General features: G+C 37.5%; 3 protein-coding genes across 4 annotated transcripts; 1 reads left to right on the top strand and 2 right to left on the bottom strand.

Moving 5' to 3' along the window:
* Positions 1-5: 5 nt before the first annotated feature.
* Positions 6-5269, top strand: Tmem98 (transmembrane protein 98). The gene is made up of 4 exons (XM_011140862.3): positions 6-734; positions 808-917; positions 2258-2390; positions 2644-5269. Exons 1-4 carry the CDS (start codon positions 579-581, stop codon positions 2917-2919), a joined length of 675 nt encoding a protein of 224 aa, XP_011139164.1. The 5' UTR covers positions 6-578; the 3' UTR covers positions 2920-5269.
* Positions 5270-5336: 67 nt separating this feature from the next.
* LOC105183017 (ATP-binding cassette sub-family F member 2) lies at positions 5337-10298 on the bottom strand. 2 transcript variants are annotated; one of them, XM_011140860.3, is made up of 9 exons: positions 10191-10298; positions 9614-9811; positions 8530-8933; positions 8242-8405; positions 7842-8069; positions 7368-7755; positions 7103-7294; positions 6788-6991; positions 5337-6009 (listed from the first exon to the last, which is right to left on the bottom strand). In XM_011140860.3, the coding sequence occupies exons 2-9, from the start codon at positions 9795-9797 to the stop codon at positions 5866-5868; spliced, it is 1908 nt and encodes a 635-aa protein (XP_011139162.1). In that variant the 5' UTR covers positions 9798-9811; positions 10191-10298; the 3' UTR covers positions 5337-5865. The 2 variants fall into 2 exon arrangements, with proteins under 2 accessions (XP_011139162.1, XP_011139163.1); XM_011140861.3 differs by having other exon boundaries at positions 10056-10239.
* On the bottom strand, positions 10053-21516 carry LOC112589502 (uncharacterized). The gene is made up of 2 exons (XM_025303033.1): positions 21219-21516; positions 10053-10363 (listed from the first exon to the last, which is right to left on the bottom strand). Exons 1-2 carry the CDS (start codon positions 21451-21453, stop codon positions 10251-10253), a joined length of 348 nt encoding a protein of 115 aa, XP_025158818.1. The 5' UTR covers positions 21454-21516; the 3' UTR covers positions 10053-10250.

The raw sequence follows: 21516 nt of genomic DNA, 5'->3' as shown, positions 1-21516 counted from the left end.
AGAATCACGGCACTGGAACGCTACAAAAATCAGCGTAACATTCATGCTGGCGTAACGAAACGAAGCGGAAAGCCTGTGATTGGCCTGGTTCCTTTATGCCATACGCCGGTACGTCGTACGCTGGACCCATGGGACTTCACCCTTAACTGGAGCAACGTTTAGCTCCATTTTGTTTCCTGCACTGTGGCATTCTTTTCCATCCTATCTGGCATCTCTGCATGCCTCTGCAACCTATGAACTTGTGCTGTACTTGTCAGAGTTCTAGTTCTGAACCAACGCAGTTCAAGTGCAGCACTAGTTCAGCTGAAAAGAACAAACCCATAACTTATGTAACACCTGGCGTACTTGCTGCGTGAGTCGTCCTCGCGCGCAATGAACGGGACTTAAGATCCGTGACAGTCTCCGCCTCCCACCGGCCGTCAGCGGGAGAGTGGATCACGATCAGTATGATGAGTGTTGACATTTCACGTCAAATGTCAACGTGAGTTCCATTGACGCTTTTTCGCCGGCGAAGTTTGCCACCACGCTTTGATTGATTCGACAGATCGTCCACCTGCAATCATCTGCCGATTCACATCATGAGTTCCTCGATGTCGATGAGCAATGCTGGTCCCTCAACCACAGCTACTGGTATGGAGACAGTGGTGGCAGTCGCTTTGGGTGCACTTGCAGCGGTCTTCCTCGGCGCGCTCTTGGTGCTCCTGGTGATTTGTCGCAGACAACGTTGTTATTATGTATGTTTCATAGAGTTCCTGAGTGGAAAGAATCAGGCTCAGGAAGGAAAAGCATGGTCTCGTTTGGTTACAGAACCAGAAGGACTCTGCAGACTTGAGTTCTGACTTACTGGAAGGAGAGAATATCACTGGTTTGGGATTAGACGCTTGGGAGAGCGAAGAGTGGCTGGCTGGTGCTGAAAGGTATAAAGAATGTTAGATGGTGAAAAATTGTCCAAGCTAGTGATCATATAGTTTTTTTTCTAAGAATGGCAACGTAGGAGGTTTTATATGAATTTGACTTCTTTCTTGCAGCAGTAGCAATTAAAAGAGTGGATAAATCTTGTATAAGTTTTTCTTATATGATTATGTAAATTTATATTATTTATCATAAGACTATTATTTATAATATTAATCTATCATAAGACTCCACTGTCTGATTTAAAACAAAGCTTAACTTTGTATCAGACTATATGTAATTATTGATTACTTAATCTTGTTCTGGATTTTTAATTTTTAGGAATGTCCACAAAGTACATATTCAGAGTAATTGAAAAGTTTGTATAAAAATTTGAAAGGTGGTAGGGGAAGACACAACAAATATGTTGTCTGGCAAAAAATATTTGTTGCGTCCTATTCTATCACTCTTTAAAATTTTAGGAGTCTATTCTGTCATTCCTGAAATTTTTTCACTGTTTTTTCAATCGTTGATTCTGTTGGAATTAATATATATTGTGTGGATAATAGTTAGAAATGATTTATAAAAAAAATCAGGACAGTATTTGTTGTTGAGATATAATAAAATGGAGTTTAACATTTTGATATTTAATTTCTTGTATTTCCATCTCTAAAAAATCTAAGCTAATATATAATTCTTATCTTATATAAATTATTTATATAACATCAATTAAGCTAGGTCAGCTTTTCTAAATTTCTAATAACTTCTTGACATGCAACGAACAGCAATTGAAAAGTTTTGAATGTTACTCAGAGACATCTTGATGATATATATCAAGCTTCAGGTAATCTTGAAGTCGTCTCTAACATAAATTTTTCTAATGTAAATAAAAATATTTGATTATATTATAAAATGGTTGTTACATTGTTCATAATCATCGTGTATCTTAAACAATTCTTTTTAAGCAAACAGCTTTCAATATTTCCTATAAGAAAATCTATCAAGTTATTATCTTCAACAAGATTTATAAATCTGTGTAGTTGCATAAAAGCTGTTTGTGAATTGTTCAAGACACATGAACTATTACGAACAGTGTAACAACTATTTTATAAATAATATAAATAAATACTTTTGCTAAATATTATACACATATTTACCACTTTGATACAAATTAATAGTCCATATCCACAGTACTTCCTTTTGGATTTCTATTAAGTCCAAATGCCTCGAATTTGATATATCCTTCCCCACGAAAATTAAATTGATGCAAACTATAAAACTTAGACGGACTAGTATTTGCACCCTTTATTTTGAAGTTTGTAAATTATGCAGCTTATGATATACAACAGAGATTGTCATATTACAGATGGGTGGATGATGCTACTGGCTTAGCTCCACCTTGTATAGCGGTACTGCGATCCTGCCACACTTTAGCAGCTAGTCTCACAGCCATCGCTGGGACTGTTAACAGCAATACTGTACCTTTGGAAATAGTAGACGTAAGTACGAGTGTCATTTACTCAATATGATTACTACTGAGTTTTTTTCTGCCGTTTCTATCAAATTCTTCATCCGTAGTTCCATCAATCAATTGCATCAGACCTGTTTTTCTTAGCTGAAGTAATGTTGCACAGAAAATTCAATCTTCTTTCAACACTAAGTTATATATTTGTTTTATTCTAATAGCAAAAATGCAAGCTTATCCAGCTAAAAATATAGGCCCATCTATTATACCCACCTTCAATCACGCAGGTTGCACGACGTATACCGCCTCGCGTCGACGATGTCGTGCGCAGCTTGTACCCGCCGTTGGATGCCAGACTGCTAGAGGCGAGAGTGGCAGCTTTAGTACTAGCGGTGACCCATTTGGCGTTAGTGACGAAGCACGGGGTGCCGAAGAGCCAGGCCAGAAAGCTAGCATTCATTGATCAAGCTCTCAACGATATGGACACGCATCTGCTGGTGTTGAGGAACGCTGCGTTAGCACAAGAAGTAGCTTGCTCCATTCCGGCCTCGACGCCAGTCTGAGTTTACTTCGCAGATTTCACGAGAATGTTGAATCTTCTGCGAGGTATTCGTAATTTCCGGGTTATCGGCCTTCTTTTCGCAATTTTGAATAATGCGATATCGTGCAGCTGCAACGAGAACTGTATACAGGGTGACACCGAAAAAGGTGACCAACTTCGGTACCGTATTCTACTTTTTCCTAAGGATAAAAAGAGGTCATACAAACATAGGTCCGGAAACTCTTCCTTTCCGAGATATAAACACTCTCTTGTTTATGATTGAATATTGTAGGAATATTTTTGAAGTTTACACGCATGCTGGTAATCAATCTCGACCCTAATACCAGTTTTCATGCAACGTGTGGGCTGAAATTATTGGAGACTTGCTTATTGGACCAGTTTTTCTTCCATTTATACTCAACGGTAGAAATTATATACAATTTTTGGAAACTGAACTTTCTATACTATTACAAGATGTACCATTGGCAACACGCACTCGAATGTGATTTATGCATGATGGAGCTCCGGCGTTTTAGTCGAACTGCCAGAGAATACCTTAATAACAATTACAATCGGTGGGTTGACAGAGGAGAACCGATTGCTTGGCCTGCACGCTCCCGACTTAACTCCTTTCGATTTTTATTTGTGGCGACATTTTAAAAGTTTAGTCTGATAATAATACTATTGATAGTTTGGAACTACTCAAAAATCAGATTACTGCCGCATGTGACAAAATTCGCAATACGAGGTCTGTCCGGGAAGTATCCGATCTTGTGCTATAGCAGGAGAAAGAGTTAATTCTGGTTAATGACGACGTCTTTTTCAAAATACTTCCCTTTGGAAGCCATAATCTTCCAGCGATCCTTCCACTGTCGGAAGCATTCTTTATATTCAGCTTTTGGATAGCTATAATAGCTAACAGCTATTTTGTCACATTTCTTCATATTTCCTCTATGTCATCAATCTTCTTCCTTTTAGAGGATTTTTCAATTTGGGGAACAGCAACCTTTCTCAACATTTCTGGATTGTTTTCAAATTGTCCTGGGCGACATCCATTCGATAATTCTTGTGGTCTTCCACCAGCAGATGTGGAACGAATTTTGTAGCCATGCGGCTGCATCCCTAAATCTTGGCTTAAAATTTTCCAAATTATAGCTTTTGGAATCCCGAGGTCTTCTTTTATCTTTCGCATTGTCAAATGACGATTGTGATTAATTAAAACTTGAACTTGTTCCACATTTTCAGGAGTTTTTGTCGTTACGGGCCTGCCGGAACGAGGGTCACTTTCAACTGAAGTACGACCATTTTTAAATCATCTAAACCACTCTTTGAGTATCACTTATAGATTCATCGGCATATACTTTACGAATCATAGTGATGGTTTCCAAACAAGAATGCTCAAGTTTTTGGCAAAATTTAGTACAGATTCTTTGTTTGATGCGTTCGGTCGTTATGAAGTATGACGCGCATGAGGTTCAACGTTTACACAACAGCATACCGTTGCCGACTGAACAGCTGTTGCATCATGCCATTTGGTGGAGATACTCATGAAGGTTCCCTCTTAAAGGGAGAAATACTTGTTTTTGATAATAGGCCTTCTAGGTTCAAAGTTAAAGCACAAGATCGGATACTTTCCGGACAGACCTCATACACCAGGAATTTTTGAACGTCTTCGACAGTCTCTGCAACGTCGATGTGAAGCATGTATCATTGCAGAAGGAAATCATTTCCAACAATTTCTTTAAGTAAGCTTTAAACATTCCTACAATGTTCAATCATAAACAAAAAGTTTATATATCGTAAAAGAAGAGTTTATGTGACCTTTTTTCATCCTTAAGAAAAGTAGAATACGATATCGAAGTTTGGCTATCTTGTTCGGTGTCACCCTATGTAATACAGTTGCTAGATTTGCGTAAATATAGTATACACATTAAGTACATATGTGTATATATCCTGGTGTATTTTATTCGGGATACTATCAGGATATGTATACATATCATGTCATGCTTTTCGGCTGGCGATGCGCGAAATAGGTCATTGCTGATCTCAAGAATCTCAAAGAACGCAAAGTTCAGGATCACTGATGCAAGGAAACTCGTCAGACATTTCGTGTCGATTATCGTTGTTATAAAAATTGTATACATTACATTTTTCGTCACGGTACACGTCGGAAGTATATCGCATGAGAGTTATTTAAATGATCAGTTTTGAAACGTCTAACGAATGAGATTTCGTAATGTAAAGATGTGCAGAAACGGCGGTCTTCCATGTTGACATATTCCTATAGTTATATATACCTGCATGTGTGTATATATACATACATATATATATGTAATATGCACACACACACATACACACGCACACACACACACACACACACACACACATACACACACAAATATATATATATATATATATATACATATATAATTTATATACGTATATGCATAGATAAAAATGTATTTTGGAACTATGTAATCCATTGTACCTGTATGTTTGTACATGTTACAATATTTTATATCCTTGCAAGAGAGAATCAAATTATTTTATATAGACTATAAGAACAGAAATTTGTAATACAGTTGACCACAAAAGAGACATTACTTGTTTCTTCTTCTCCAAGTCATTCGTAATCATTCTTCATTTTCGTGCATTGGTAATCTACTTAATTAAGTTTTATCTGCACTTCCGTGCGACATGTTTCCTTCGACACATTTTAGACTTACATCGTAGCAAGAAGTGCGCCGCAATGCGATCATTTGCGGTTTGATGGGAGCGGAGGATATAATTTTGGCCTAATATTTTAATAAATTAACTAAGTAACCTTACTGCTGCACCGTCACGCTACACAGCAGCGTGCACTCGGTGTTCAGCCTGATGCGATTTTCCGAACGAAATTCCTATAATCGAAACGTATGGTGCAGTGGAAAGTGGGAAACACAGCGGATCACGATCGAGAAACCCCTTATTATTTGCCTCTGTTCGCGAGGTCTTTCTGCCTCTTCTGGTTGTCGGAGAGGACTTTGTTCTTCAGGTGTTCCTTGTAATCCAAAATGTTCCCGCTCCACTTTGTAACTGTTCCGTTCTCACATACCCAGATTTCTTCGGCAACCTAAACGTCGAACAAAAAGAACGTTAAATTACTTTTCTTGTATTAAGAGCGTACCAAAATAGACTTTCTTTAGTTCTATTGTTCTTGTCAAAGCGTAGTGATTTCTCTCTTATATTTATAACGTGTAGATTTTATACAAGTATAAGGAACCTATGAGCTTTAAACGGACTTTGAGTTGTTAGAAATGTCCGGAGATATTTCTATTGTTTTGAGAAATTTCTCTTGGCAAATATATCTCAACGGTTTACTACCATCTTCCTGGGATCTGAATTTGAATTTTTTGGATATGAATTTTTTGATTTCTGCATTAACCAATTATGCTAACTCCAAAAAAATCGAGACAACGTTGAGAAGAAATCAATCAAACGTTACGTCAAATAAGCATCATGTTATCCTTTTCGTATTTCTTACTCATGTAGTTCTCATATAAATGTATATTGCTATGTTTTATCATACTTAGTAAAAAGAGCATATAACCACACATATTTTTGCAAATTTTTCATATATTTTTAAGTTTTAAAATTCGATTGTAAAAGTATAACCATTTGTCAATTTTGAAAATTTTCACTATTTTCGTTATACATTGAGCGATGTTCCTATCCATTTTTGCATATATTTTCATTGTGCAAAAGCATTTGTAATTCTGTGCAACCAATATGACGTAATCACTGTAGAAAAGTCAGTATTTTATCAGTGAAGTTTTAAATTTTAAGTATGACATCTTGAAACATAGAAATTCTTGTGCGTTATTTATGAGATTCTTGTGAGGTTACTTCACCTGATTGATCAATCTGAAGTCGTGCGAGACGAGAACCATGCCGCCATCAAAGTCATTAATGGCGTCGGCGAGCGCGTCAATCGTCTCCATGTCCAAGTGGTTGGTAGGTTCGTCAAGCAGTAACAGATGAGGCACTTGCCAAGCCAACCAAGCGAACACGACCCGACAACGTTGACCGTCGGATAATTGGCGAATAGGGCAAATCTATATAAAATACAAGTTAATAACGGCGCACTTTCATACGTTCGCAATTAAACCTGACTGCTCATTTGTAAATGTATGAACACGCAGAGGTGAATAGTCGACAAATTGTACCTGTTGACGTCCAGTTAAACCATAGCGGCCAATGATCTTTCTCATCTCTTCGCGCTCTTTGACGTCAGGGAAGGCATTCATCATGTAGTCGAGAGGCGACATATCTAAGTCTAACAATTCGTGAAGATGCTGGTGATATCTGCCTATTCGGAGATGACTATTCTTCCGAATCATTCCACTTGTCGGTACCAACTGCAACATGATGTAGTTTAATTTTGATGAGAAAGTCAAGCATTTCGACGGAATATGTATATTTGCAACGTACATCACCGTACAACAGCTTCAACAAAGTACTCTTCCCTGCACCATTCGGTCCAACCAGCGCGATTCTGGTGTCTAAGTCGATTCCGAACTCGAGATTCTTGTAGATCCAAGGACAGTCTTCGTTGTAGCGAAAACTGACATTTTGAACCATGATGACCGGCGGCGGAATCGTCCCGCATGATGGAAAATAAAAGTTCAATACTTTATCGTTCACAACTTTCTCCGTCAGACCTTGCGCTACCATTTTCGCTAGTGTCTTCTCCTTCGACTGAGCCTGTCTCGCTAGTTTCGCCGAACCATGTCCGAATCGTGCGATGTAGTTTTTCATGTGCGCGATTTGGTCTTGCTCCCAGTTGTATTGCTTCGCTTGATTCTCGAGCAACTCCATTCTAATCGAAACATTTAATACCATTAGAATCAAGGAAATATCATGAAGTAAAATTTATCAAAGTTTAATTTATTTCCCACAGCTTACCGTGTTTTCACAAATGCCTCGTAGTTGCCAGTATAGTATTTTAATTGTTTCTTATTAACGTGTATGATATTGGTGCAAATGCCATTAAGGAAATCTTGAGAGTGGGAGATTATAACGAGAATTCGCTTATAGGTTTTTAACTCTTCTTCCAACCATACACAAGCATCCAAATCGAGATGATTGGTCGGCTCGTCAAGTAACAATAAATGCGGCTTTACATACAATGCTCTGTATAAAGAAAGTTCTAAGTACTTATTCTAAATAAAAAAAAATAAAAAAGAGCAAATTTATATGTAGCTCTAAGTAAAAATGTAAATATTTTGCACATCAGGAGCAGTGAGACATTGGATACAAAAAGAATTTAAATATTCTTTTAGACTCTTGTAAAACTTTTATATACCTAGCAAGAGCAATGCGCATTCTCCAACCTCCTGAGAAGTCTTTGGTAGGCGTTCTTTGCATTTTCGCAGTAAAACCAAGACCGTGCAAAATATGAGCAGCACGAGCTTCCGCTGTGTCAGCAGCCATATCATCTAATCTCTCATATACGTCCATGAGTTGTTCCTGCAATGTAATATCAAATATAATACAATGTAAAATAGAATATTTTCTTATACAAGTATTCTTTTATTGATAAATTATAACTTATAATTCGCAAAAAACAGTGAGGAAGAAATCAAAGACAAACCTGAGCATCTTCCTCTTCACAATCTACTAATTCTTCAGCAAGTTTCTCAAGTCGCACACGTTCCTCGTCAACCTCCATCACACATTCCAATGCTGTTTTATTGCTTGCGGGCATTTCTCTAGTCAAATGGAAAATATCTATTTGCTCCGGAATAGGAACTTCGCGGTTGCCTAATACTGCCAACAATGTAGACTTTCCAGAGCCATTTAGACCTAGTAAACCATAACGTCTACCACAGTTCAACTCCAACATGGTGTCTTGCAGCAGTTCACAGCCATGGAAAGTAATAGAAAAATTTGATATCTTTATGTCTCGACTGCGTGGGTGCGAAGCCAGTGACCCGGTGCATGAACGTGCCTCCGCATTCAGTCTGGCGTCTGCTTCCAATTTCAGACACAATGCCTCTGTAAATATACATCTTTGTATATTATATTAACAAGTGTTTGATGAGGTAAGATCATGTTTATAGATGTAGAGAAAAATTATGAAAAATTCCTATAATATATATATATATATATGTGTTATAAAATACATGAGATATAAATTGTTACAGATATGTTAAATGTTATAATTTTATTTATAAAAACTCAAATATTGGTTTTCATTGAAAGATTGATATTTAAAAATATATTACAGAGAGAAATAAGAAGTTTTTAGATAAATTATTCATATTAGAGAAACACCATTACTTTTGTTATTAATAAAAATAAAAATATTCCTAAAATTTTAAGGAAACTGTAATTTTTTATAAAAGAGTAAATGTAGAATAAAATATTATTTGAGAATCTAGATGCATAAAATCCTTTTTTTTCTAAATATTGCATTTATCCGATTTGACGATTTCGACGTCGATTTGATATCGTTTCGATATCGATCGACGAATAATTTATCATTGAATATATGTTAAAAATGATTAAAAAAAATTTCAGATATAGAAACAAGTTTGAACCATAACCCAATTAACAGATCTAATATTCAAATTTATATTTTTCTAGGGTGTTATTTAAAAAAAGCTATACAACAACATATTTCCTTTTCTATTATCCCTTCTCTCTCTCTCTCTCTTTCTCATTCTCTCACTCACCTTCAGCACTGATAGCCGTCCCGTTCGTACCGTTCTGCAAGTCCGTCAACGTCGGACTCTGTTCTTTGCCATCTTCGGTCGTCTTCACCTGATTGTTGCTCTGCGGCGGCTTCTTGCCGGATTGTCGGGCCTTCGCGGCCTCCTTCTTCTTCTGCTGCTGCTTTTTCTTCGCGTCAGACGGCATCGCGTTTCTTACACCTGCAACGTTACCCAGCCGTTATTATCGCGGCTTCGGGGAGGTTAGAGAACTCGGCGGGAGGGCCAGATCGCGACGCTTCTGTGCATTATATAAGGCATAGGTTAAGAGAATTCGCGCGTTGCACGTGCGTACCAAGGGCAAACGCTGCCAGCAACGCGAGAATGCGAGAGCGTCACCCTAAAAACGGCCACGACGCGAGACGACCGTTGTGAGAGGAAACAGGAGAAGGTAACGAGAACCCACCTCGGCACCAGACAAGAGGCTTGATCACTCTCGCGGGATCGTCACAAATACTCGCGAACGCGCAATGTCTCGAGATGTCGACGTGTGTGTGCCTTCCTGACCAGCTGTTCGGCAAAATTTACGGATATTACTCACTTGTGCGTCAAAAACGAGCGGTCCGTGCAGTTACACGTGCGTGGAATAGAGGCAAAACCGTCAAAATCGACGACTGGGCTCGCCGAGTTCATGAATAGATGGCATTGCGTATTGTGGAATAACCTCACCGACGGTATCGCGGTGACTAGAGATGTCGCCACATGTACACTCGTCTACGTGAAAGAACAAAAATATCCAGCATTTCCAACATAACGACAGTGTAATCATTAAGTACTAAGTACAGTAAGAGATTATTAAAATAAAGCTACCAATAATACAAAGTCAAATAATTGAAATATAATCAAACAAAATTACTTTATATTATTGCATTTTATTTATTTTATTTTATTTTACTTTATCTCATATTATTTTATTTCAGTTTATTCTATCATAAATCATAAATTTATGTTCAATATAATATTTAAGTATAATCAATTTGCTCACATAACTTCGATTGACTCAGCTGCCGATACTCGAGAAATGCGCAATGTGTGACAACAAGTATTCACTAGGTTAAATAATATAACCTAAGATTAACTGCACAATATACTTTGTAAGGCGAATATATCAGTTAGACTAAGTCATCTCAATAGATTTAAGACATGCTATTGTTTTTCTGATGTTATAAATGTATTTTCGAAGGCTGAATGGACTAATCTATTGTATTATTAGGTAAATCGGAAAGTTCCGTCCGTTTAGCGACAAGTAGCTATAGCTAGAACTGTCGTTAATCTCTAATGTCTAAACGAAGCTTAATAGTTTGTTTTGACATCTGTCAATAACATTCAGTACATAAAAGTATACGTTTGCAACAATAACATTGTTTTTCACTGCATAGAAAATGTCGAAATTTGAGCCAAATAAGCGTCATTTGCGCGAAGTGTTAATCTTTTGCTTCAATTGGAAGAAAACTGCAGCTGAAGCTCATCGAATGCTTGTAGAAGTTTATGGTGATAATGCTCCTTCCGATAAAACATGCAGAGAATGGTTCGACGCTTTAAAATTGGTGATTTTGACGTAGAGGACAAAGAGCGTTCTGAACGGCCAAGAGTATTCGAAGACGAAGAATTGCAGGCATTGGTAGACGAAGACCCATGTCAAATGCAAAAGCAACTTGCAGAAGCATTAAATTGTTCTTAATCTGTCATTTCCGATCGTTTGAAAGCCTTAGGAAAGGTTTACAAGGAAGGAAAATGGGTCCCATATGAACTGAAGCCAAGAGACATTGAAAGGTGAAAAACCACCTGCGAAATTCTGCTCGCTAGGCAACAAAGAAAGAGGTTTTTACATCGTATCATCACTAGAGATGAAAAATGGATTTATTTTGACAATCCCAAATGTCGAAAAATTATTTGCAATCTTGGCCAACCCTCAACATCGACGCCAAAGCGGAATATCCACGGAAAGAAGGCAATGCTCTGTATTTGGTGGGATCAGAAGGGTGTGACGTACCATGAGCTGTTAAAAAGTGATTAAATAGTCACAGGGGATCTCTACAGAGAACAAATGATCCGTTGGAGCCGAGCATTGCACGAAAAACGACTAGAATATGAAACGAGACAGCATAAAGTGATTTTGCTTCATGACAACGCTCGGCTTCACGTCATAAAATCTGTCAAGGAAACGTTAAAAGCACTTCGCTGGGAAGTGTTACCCCATGCGGCTTATTCACCAGACTGTGCCCCTTCCGACTACCACTTGTTTCGGTCGATGGCACACGCACTTGCTGATGAATACTTCAATTCTTATGAAGACGTCGAAAAATAGGTCTCTGACTGGATAGCTTTCAAAGATGAGTCATTCTTTCGCCGCGGAATTCGTTTGCTGACCAAAAGATGGAAAAAAGTAATCGCTAGCGGTGAACAATATTTTGATTGATGTACTTTTTCATTTTGTTTCTTAAATGAAGCCATACGTTTTGCAAAAAAGCGGATGGAACTTTCCGATTAACCTAATATATTTTATATTGTTAATAAAAAAATGCAGAAAATACAATTTGAGTAAATAGTTACATTCTGCTAAACAATTATATAAATGTAAAAGAAATTTGTAGATAAATAATTCGTAAATAAATTCGAAGGAAAATACGTGTCCATGAGTCTAACAGGCTTAATATTTAAGACTTATTATATTTTATATTTATTTATATTTTTCATGATAAACAAAAAAACATTTTATCTGTTAATGGTTCATAACGACTTTTTAATTTTTTCAAATGAAATGAAATAAATAAGATAACAAATAACAGTAACATAGAATAATATAAATAATTATAAATAAAACAATATAAATAAATAAAATAAAATAAATAAAGTAATAAATAAAATAAAAATAGAACATTTTGACTTGTCAATGAGCATAATTCTAAGGATCTTTTCATTCTTCTCTCTTGATGTGTTTTAGCCAAATAGACATGGCATTTTATGTGTAAAAAGAGGAATGGTTTGAGTATTTTTTTTTAAACACACTTCGAAACGTTTTTGACATCCAATAAGAAAACTTGTCTTTGGGAATCATTGAAGAACAGATTTTCCCATTGCACGTCGATGCTGCGTCTCGAAATATGTCGAAGAAATATCAAAACCATTTTGCACACATACAAGTCTGCCGAAAATTTAACGGACAAGTTGTTCGAATTTTAATACGATTGAAAATTATTATTAAACGTAATGGATAATAGGCCTGCTATTATCAACCTATATAGCACAAAAGTTGCAGCAATGTTGCTGCAACTTTCTGTGCCGTGTGGATCTATGTTTATTATTAGCAAAATATCGTTGAGAAGTACGTCGAAAGTGCATATCCCCCACATAGCACGTAATATTATAGAATAATATTACAGAAATGTCATAGTTAAATTACAATATTTCATATTATAATACAATATTAAGGAATTACAATATTTCTTATTATAATACAATATTAAGGAAATATTACTGATATATATCCTGTATATATTACTGATTTATACATATAATTTGACTTTTTGTTGGAAAATTTGAACATTTGGAATTTTAATCGTGTTATGTTATTCTGATTTATGGAAAGATTTTGATTTTTAGAATATTTTTCCAGAAATGGCTAAAGTATCATTCAGTGATATGACAGTTTTTAGTCTCACTTTTTTCTTGACAGTTTGGCTTGAAGTTAAACATTAAGAGGGCATATACACTTAGGAGCCCGGAAAAAAGCCGAATTTCGAGAATTTCTTTTCTGGAAAACCATTGAAGTTGTAGGATTGGCAGTTTTTTATATGAAAATATACAGGTTTAAGAATATTCAAGAATACTTTTTATGGTCAGTAGTTATAACAAATAATGGAGATACAAGTAAACGAAGAAGCAGTATTAAAAAAATCCGTATCATCGGTACCAGATGTAGCTTTCCTAAAATTCAACTGAAACAAAAAAGAGAAATAGAATATTAAAATAAATAGTATAATTTTTCGCGTATTGTAGCCGATTTTGAAAATATTGTTTTTTGACAAAATGGCGGACGTTTGAATCTAACATAGCGATTTTCAAGGAAAAGTTCATTCATTTTTCTGCTGTAAAAAAAAAAACAAAGTATCATAAAAAAAATCTTACGATACGCGATACAGAATTATATATAGAATATGTAAAAAAAGGTTGCAGGTAAATCGGTTCAGTGATTTTCGAGTAATTTCTGGTACCAGTGTGAGAAAAATCGTTTCGAGGAAAACGCGTTTGAATGTTTAGTCGTTGATAAAACATGAAATTTGTTAAACTTACATTGAATCATCGATACCAGAGCTATAATATAGATTTTCTGCGACGGATGGTATAGCCAGATCTTCAATATTTTGTTGACGTATTCGTGCTTCTTTAGTACTTTCAAACGCTTGTTTCTCTGTTTGCGCGATGCGACGGCTGTCCTCCTGTGCAGCATATTGATATGCGTTCGGCCCGACACTTATGTTCATTGCATGCATTATTTGTAATAATGAAGCTGCACTATTATTAAACATATAAGTAGCTGTATATACAATAATTTCGATAATAATGACTCCGCTATACATTGTTTTTGGAGATACTTTCCAGATTAGATTATTCAAGCTCTCGTCACTATTTCATATATAGCCAATAATGCGTTATACGAGGGTAGTCCCAGAAGTACCTGACCTAACAAAGAAAACACAAAAAATTTGGGAAAAAATATCTTTATTTCTCTAAATAGTCTCCTTTTAGCCCAATACACTTTTCCCAGCGATGTTCAATAGCTTCGATACCCTGTTTATCGCCGAGCTCCTCAAAATAGCCATCAACCGCAGACTCCACCTCTTCATTGTTGGCAAATCTTTTACCACCGAGCCATTTTTTCAAGTTTGGAAACAGAAAATAATCCAAGAGGGCTAAATCTGGCGAATAGGGTGCGTGAGGAAGCAATTCGTACTTTAACTCATTGATTTTGGCCATCGTGATAACGGATGTGTGAACTGGTGCATTGTCTTGATGAAACAAAACTTTCTTTTTCGCCAAATGTAGCCGTTTTTTCTTGATTTTATCACTCAAATGCTGTAATAAGTTCGCATAATATTCACCGTTGATTGTTTTTCCTTTCTGAAGATAATCAATGAAAATTATCCCACGCACATCCCAAAAAACTGACGCCATGACCTTGCCTGCAGATGGAACTGTCTTCGCCTTCTTTGGAGCCGATTTTCTCCTTTCAGTCCATTGTTTTGACTGTTCCTTCGTCTCAAGTGTGAAGTGATGGACCCATGTTTCATCCATGGTTATGAATCGACACAAAAACTCAGCTTTATTGCTGTGGAACTTCGCCAAACACTCGATTGAGATATCCTCACGACGCTGTTTTTGTTCCATTGTGAGTAATCGCGGAACCCATCTTGCGCACAGCTTTCTCATGTCCAAATTTTCAGTCAATATGCGATGTACAGCACTTTTTGAAATGCCTACCATGTCTGCTAACTCGCGCACTTTCAGTCGACGGTCATACAATACCATTTTGTGGATTTTCCTCACCATTTCTGGCGTGGTCACCTCATTTGGTCAACCACTGCGATGTTCGTCTTGGCAGCTCGTACAGCCTCGTTTAAACTCTGCCACCCAATATATACATTTTACTGTTGTAAACGAAGGAGCAGACTCCCCCAGAGTAGAATCTAGCTCCGCTTTGATATTAGTTGGACTGAGGCCTTTCAAATGAAAGTATTGTATCACATAACGATGACCAATTTTTTCCATGTTTACAAATTTACTGAGAGCGTTCACTATTGATGGCTGCCAAACAAATACTAAGCAACGTACCGTCGTCAAACTTCAAACTTAAGCTTTATAAGGTTGGTACTTTCTACCATAGTCATTCTTTTCAAACAACAACCACCATCTATACGTCAGGTCAGGTACTTCTGGGACTACCCTCGTATTCCAATACAGCAGAAAACACTTTGAAAGTTCAAAATTGGATATCCTGCATTAAGTATTTCCAGAACTGGTATGTCGTCCGCACTTTTTAATTTTTTCCCACTCGTACTTGTTTTGTTTCTTTCGGCTTCGTATCGATTTTTAGGTGCATCCTTTTTCGGTTTACATATTTCCTGAATCTTCCAGAAATATGATTTTGTTTCGATCCTTTTTTTCTTCCATTTTCACTGAGAATACTGCAAAATAAAGGCTTCGATCTCGGCTCTAACTGCCAGTTGTACGGGCGGCAAGCTATTGACGAATTAAGCTATATTTATATCTGAGTAGCCGTTACGTTCACGTGTGACTAAAACAGGTTCTGTGCAAATATGCAACAGCGAGAAACACAATAAATTCGGGGAGAATAATACATACGACGGACAGTCAGGCCACGCTACCTGAGTGACGTCCGCCTGTGCAAGTTTTCAACTTGCTCTCAGACCTATAACTTTGTCATTTGTTGTAATATCGACTTAAAACTTAGAGAAAATATTCTCTATATATGAAGCTTTAAGAAAATGCAAGAAATGAAAAATCGATTTTTTGAACTCTGCTAGGTGTATATGCCCCCTTAATTACCTCTAGCGAATAGACAGTTGATTTAATTAACTAAGGTGTCTGTACGTAGTCGTTCGCCATCAGTCGGTACTTGTAATTATGACGTTTCGCGTTTACCATGGTTTTTAAATTTATCTGAAATTTATTATAAACAATAATATATAAAATTTGGTGTAGGACACATGTTGAGGATAAATGTGGATTGATATCGATTGATTTATTAGAGAAAATGGGGAAAATGGGGAAAACCATAATGGTTTTTTATCTCTACTTGGGACATTCGCTTTAATGAACATTCAATGAAAAAAACTGGTCGTTGAAAGTAAAATGTGACGAATTCATTGTACATCATGGCAATTCTTGGTTTGCGGACTTGAAACCGTTGCATTCTGTGATTTGGACTTGTCGGTAAGAAAGTCAGTAAGTTCCAAAAGAACAAAAATTTACAAGAGCAAATATAAACGAAAGAGTGTTGTCTGCGATTACAAATTCCATGTTACATCGCGCTTTGCGTATACCACATCCCCTAACAGTTTTAATTACGATTAAAAAAAAATATATTTCCTCCTGTTTAATACAAAAACAGAAGAAATGGCGTGGATCTAATGCCAATTGTATCAATTGGCATTAATACGATTCGTTATCTGTTGATGAGAAGCTCCTGAAAGTTTCACTCGTCGACTCATTGTAAAATTTCTCAAAGCTTAGCGTGAAATAACGAAGTACAAGCACCGGAAGCTAATCCCTTCGTTTTATCGAGCGCAATCGTGCAATTTATTTCGTTCGATTTAACGTACACGTCGGCCGAACGTTGGTAAGCCGGTCAAGGTGTGTTCTTTCTGATGAATGAACGAATGGATAAACGGCAGAGGGAGAGGGTGGTAAAAGAAGACACAGACTTGCGCCCCTGCAACGGGTCCGAAGTCTGTGCGGCCGATGGTGGGGATGATGGGGGTGGAGGGGTGCTCGGGCTTAATTGCACCGCATCACAGAACGTAGTATTCCCGTAGTACGTGCTGATGGGGGCGTAGCGTGGCCGCCACCGCCGCCGCATCGGCATTATATGTGTGTGTGAATCGCACGTTCGTCCGGATCGACGTATGTATACGCGGCCAGCCAGTAGCGTACGTATCTACTGGGCAGCCTAGCGGCTAACTTGACTGCGCCTCGCGATGACCGATCTATCACTGGGAGAAAAAGAAAAAAAGAGGAATAAAAAGATAGAAATCAGAAGATAGTTGCCATTTTTTTAAAGGTATTGATTTTCAATGCGACTAAACAACACACAGTAATCCATAATGACCGCAATCTATTTGGAAAATTACCTAATCAGAAAAAAATATTTAAAAAATGTTTTTAAAGATATTAACAAAACATTTAAAAAACATTTTTAAAACGTTAAAAATAATTTAAAACGAGTTATTAATGTAAAATAAATGTTAAATAAACATTAAATAAACGTTAAGTAAACGTTTCTTCTTAATGATTATTTTAAATGAAGAATTAATGTAAAATAAACGTCAAATAAACGTTAAATAAATATTTTTTTTAAATACCATTTTAAATGAAGAATTAATGTAAAATATATATTAAATAAACGTTAAATAAATATTTTTGGTAATGAATGGAAGAAATGTGAAAATAATGTAAAATAAATATTTGAAAAACGTTAAAAAAATATTGTCTGTTGATTGGCTATCTACATGCAAGTTTCGAAAATCTCTGCCACTTTCTTTCAATTGACGGCCCATATTGTGAAAGAGAATCAAATCATGATTTTTTCCAATCTAGAAATTTATTTGATTATTTGGAGGACTATGTATATAATTTACATTTATAATATTTTCAGACGATAAAGAGAGAGGAGGGAGGAGGTGGGAGAGAGAAGAAGGAAGAGAGAGGAAGTGTGACAGACAGAAAATAAATAAATCTCAAGGAGTCCTCATACGTAAATTTTGGTGAGATCGAAGCAATAGATTGGTAGGGTGGCTCTTTGACTTTTCATAGATGTCGATTCAACGGGAACCTGAAGAAAACTCGATACATCACTGCGTTCGTGCATGCCGTGCGACGTGCGTAGGTGCAGTGACATACATGCACGCGGTAATGTTCGCGTGTCAACCACCGTAACCTTTAGGTACATCGCTTTCGAAGTGGACGAGGTCGCGAGTGTGGTGAGTAGGGGTTGAAAAAAGGTGTGAATGCCGTCTGCCGTTCATTCAAATACCGGTCCAATCGCAACGACATGTGTCGGGTATCTCCAGTCCATCCAGTTGCGATTGTGTCGGCACGCCAGGATTCGAACGTGCAATCGTGAAATAAGGGGACGAGCTCTCCGGCTCGCGTAATATTATATTACGAAGTCGAAGTATCGTTACGTTCTCGTGAGGATCCAAGAAGCGAGTTCTCAGGCTCTTGAAGGCTTTTCCCCATGCGAGCGTTCTTACGACGTCGAGAGAGACTCTGCTCTTCTCTTTCTCCTCTCTTTTCTCTCGTTTCTTGGAAAATCGTAGATTCCAATTAAGATTTCATATCGCAAATATGTAAAGGGATATATATCGGGTTTCAACGCACTCTGTTTCTCGATTTGGCTTGCTTGTGTGGAATATCTCCGTGTAATTACATAATCAGACGGTTATTCGGTCAGCCGTCCATTAGCGATATAAAATTCACGATCTGCTATACCTCGTGCTAACCTTTGCCGTTCCCACGCCATGACGGATGTGTCGCGAGTTGTCCGGAGGTTTTAATCCACCGTGTCGATTGTGCGCGAGAAAGAATTTAATCCTGCTGCGCTACACGCTCCGTCCTAAAATTTATGAGCTGACAGTCGGACTCGGTTCTTCGACGGCGAAGAATCGACGCGACGTCTTCCCTGTCGAGTGTTTTTGACACGAGCCGACCGTCCCAATCGATCCAGGCTAGAATAGCCGAACCGGAAGTAGGACATTTAGGCTCGTCGGCAACGACAAGAGGGAGGATCGAGCCGTCAACTTAAGTTCGGCTCTCTCTTTCTCTCGAAGCAAGTTACTTTCAGGAGGAATCTCTTAAATCTTTGAGCGTGAAATGCGCGCCGGATGAGATACCTTTCGGCTATGCGAAGTTCGCTTAAAAAATGCGGCCGCCCGCCAAATATGGCGACTTGAGTGCAAGAATATAAATAAAATGGCCAAATTCAGCGGCGGATTGAAGAAATTGACTAATCATTGTCGTTTTGTATTGTTTACGCTAATTCCTCTTCGCTGCTTCCCAAGGAACACGTAAATGCAAATAAATAAATATCAAGTAGATAAATATCCGAATTTGCCTTTGTTGCAGTTTTAGAAAACCGAATCTTCTCTTTATGACGCATCAATTAATTTAGTCGCTCGAGCGATCGGCGACGAATGATTCGACAGGCGTAATAAGTCGCGAGAACGCGCACCGTCAATTGAATTCGAATAAACAGCTTAATGAGCTTGCAAATTAATATAAGCCGGCCCGTCCGCTCAATGACTATTATTCGCCTTTCTACCTTTATCGACTGCAATTACGCGCACCGTTCGCGACGTCGCGGCGTTCGCATCATTCGTCGAAATCATCCTGCGAGATCAGCGCGACAAGGATTGTAATTATCGCTATTAATTATATCTGAAGCTTCGCTTTTTCGAAGCGATGGATCTCTGAAACTTCGAGGCGTTATATTCGACAAACGAAACTTCGGAGTCCAAATATTTGAGCGTCTGCATACTCGAGATTTTGGGAACTCGAAAATATGTACAATCACAATAATAGTAAATTAATTTTAGCGAGAACTCCGATATTTCGAATTTTCCGCAAATTCGAAGCTTCGAACAAGTAGGGTTACTTCTAATTTTAACTGAACGTTTTAAATTCGACCGATCGATTATAACGCGATCGAGACATCCCGTTTTTGCGCAGCTTTACGAGAAATCTCTCCTCCGAGTCAATTTACTGAATAATTGCGCAACATTTTTCAGCTACATTCTCCTTGCGCGTAATGAGCAGCTCGATTAACGTGTCTAAGATAAACATACCGAATTACGCCACTTTAAGCAAAGACTAATTTTTGAGACTAGTTTCTATTTTTTAAAAAGTAAAGCGGTATTAGATAAGACTATGAACCTTATTAAAAGTTATTATTTTGTAAATTAGCGAAAACACACATACAAATTAGAAATAAATAAGATTATTTATTTATATAGAAGAATTAAGTATGAACTGCAAATGTCCCGAATTACGCTCATTGAAATTGTAGGTTCCAATTTACGCTACTGATTATGTACCAAATGTGATATCTATATTATATAAAATATGTAATGTCTATATTATATTATATAAAAACCATATAACTTTATAATGTTATACTTTTTTATCACCATTTATTATATTTTAATCGCACAAAATTACAAAACATTTTATATTACTGCCCAAAAACATCTCGTTTTATCGTACAATGTAAGATACAATGTCACTTCATAGGTTAGTAATTATTTAGAAGCAAATTCAGTCGAAAATAGTCAAAAGTGACAGATTTTTATATAAGCTTTTGAAGTTAGTTTTCCCGGAAAATTACATTATAATACTTTCGTATGTTTACTTTAGCGAAGCCATTTGACACTATCGCGGCTTCTTTTCCGGCAATTTTTAGACACTTTTACTCAACTATGTTTCATTACATGCATAGAACAAGCTAAGGTGGCGTAATTCGGTACGTTTACCTTACACCGTCGAAGAACGGAATATAAGAACGAACATAAGAATATCTAGACAGAGTATGCGCTGCTAATTTAGCCAAGGAGGTTGCATAAATTTCTGACGAGAGGAAAATTAAGGTACTTTAGGTCTTTCGGCTCGCACGTGTTTACTTTGTTCGCGTATTTTACAACACACTTGCAATTTTTTGCAGACATTAGCTCAGCCGGTGGCAAATGTCACGATCCCAACGCGAGCTGGTACAAAGCCGAACATACTCGAAAAAGCCGCGGAGCAGAAAATCCCGAAGTAGCGTAACTTGTCTTACTGCTAATTAGACCTTCCTCTTGCAGAACGTTCCGTCCGGAGATATTCTTATGTCGATGGTCTGCCGGCGCGCGAGTTTCGTAACGTCCCGCTGAAATTGATCTACTTCCTTTGTTCTCCCTTTCTCCGCCACCCTTAAGCATAAGTGTCATCGATCTTCGCAGGTGATTCCCTGCATTCCCGCAATGAAACGCGCGGCTTGCTTCTGGCTTTCGGCGAAAAACACCGATGCGCATGTGATTATGTGCCCTATCTTTCTCCGTCCCCTCCCTCTCCCTCTCACTCTCTCTCTCTCTCTC

The sequence above is a fragment of the Harpegnathos saltator genome, unplaced genomic scaffold, assembly GCF_003227715.2.
Source record: "Harpegnathos saltator strain DR-91 unplaced genomic scaffold, Hsal_v8.6 scaffold528, whole genome shotgun sequence".
NCBI classification, from domain to species: Eukaryota; Metazoa; Arthropoda; class Insecta; order Hymenoptera; family Formicidae; genus Harpegnathos; species Harpegnathos saltator.
The sequence above is the reverse complement of the archived record's forward strand: the minus strand, read 5'-3'. Positions and strand labels throughout refer to the sequence as shown.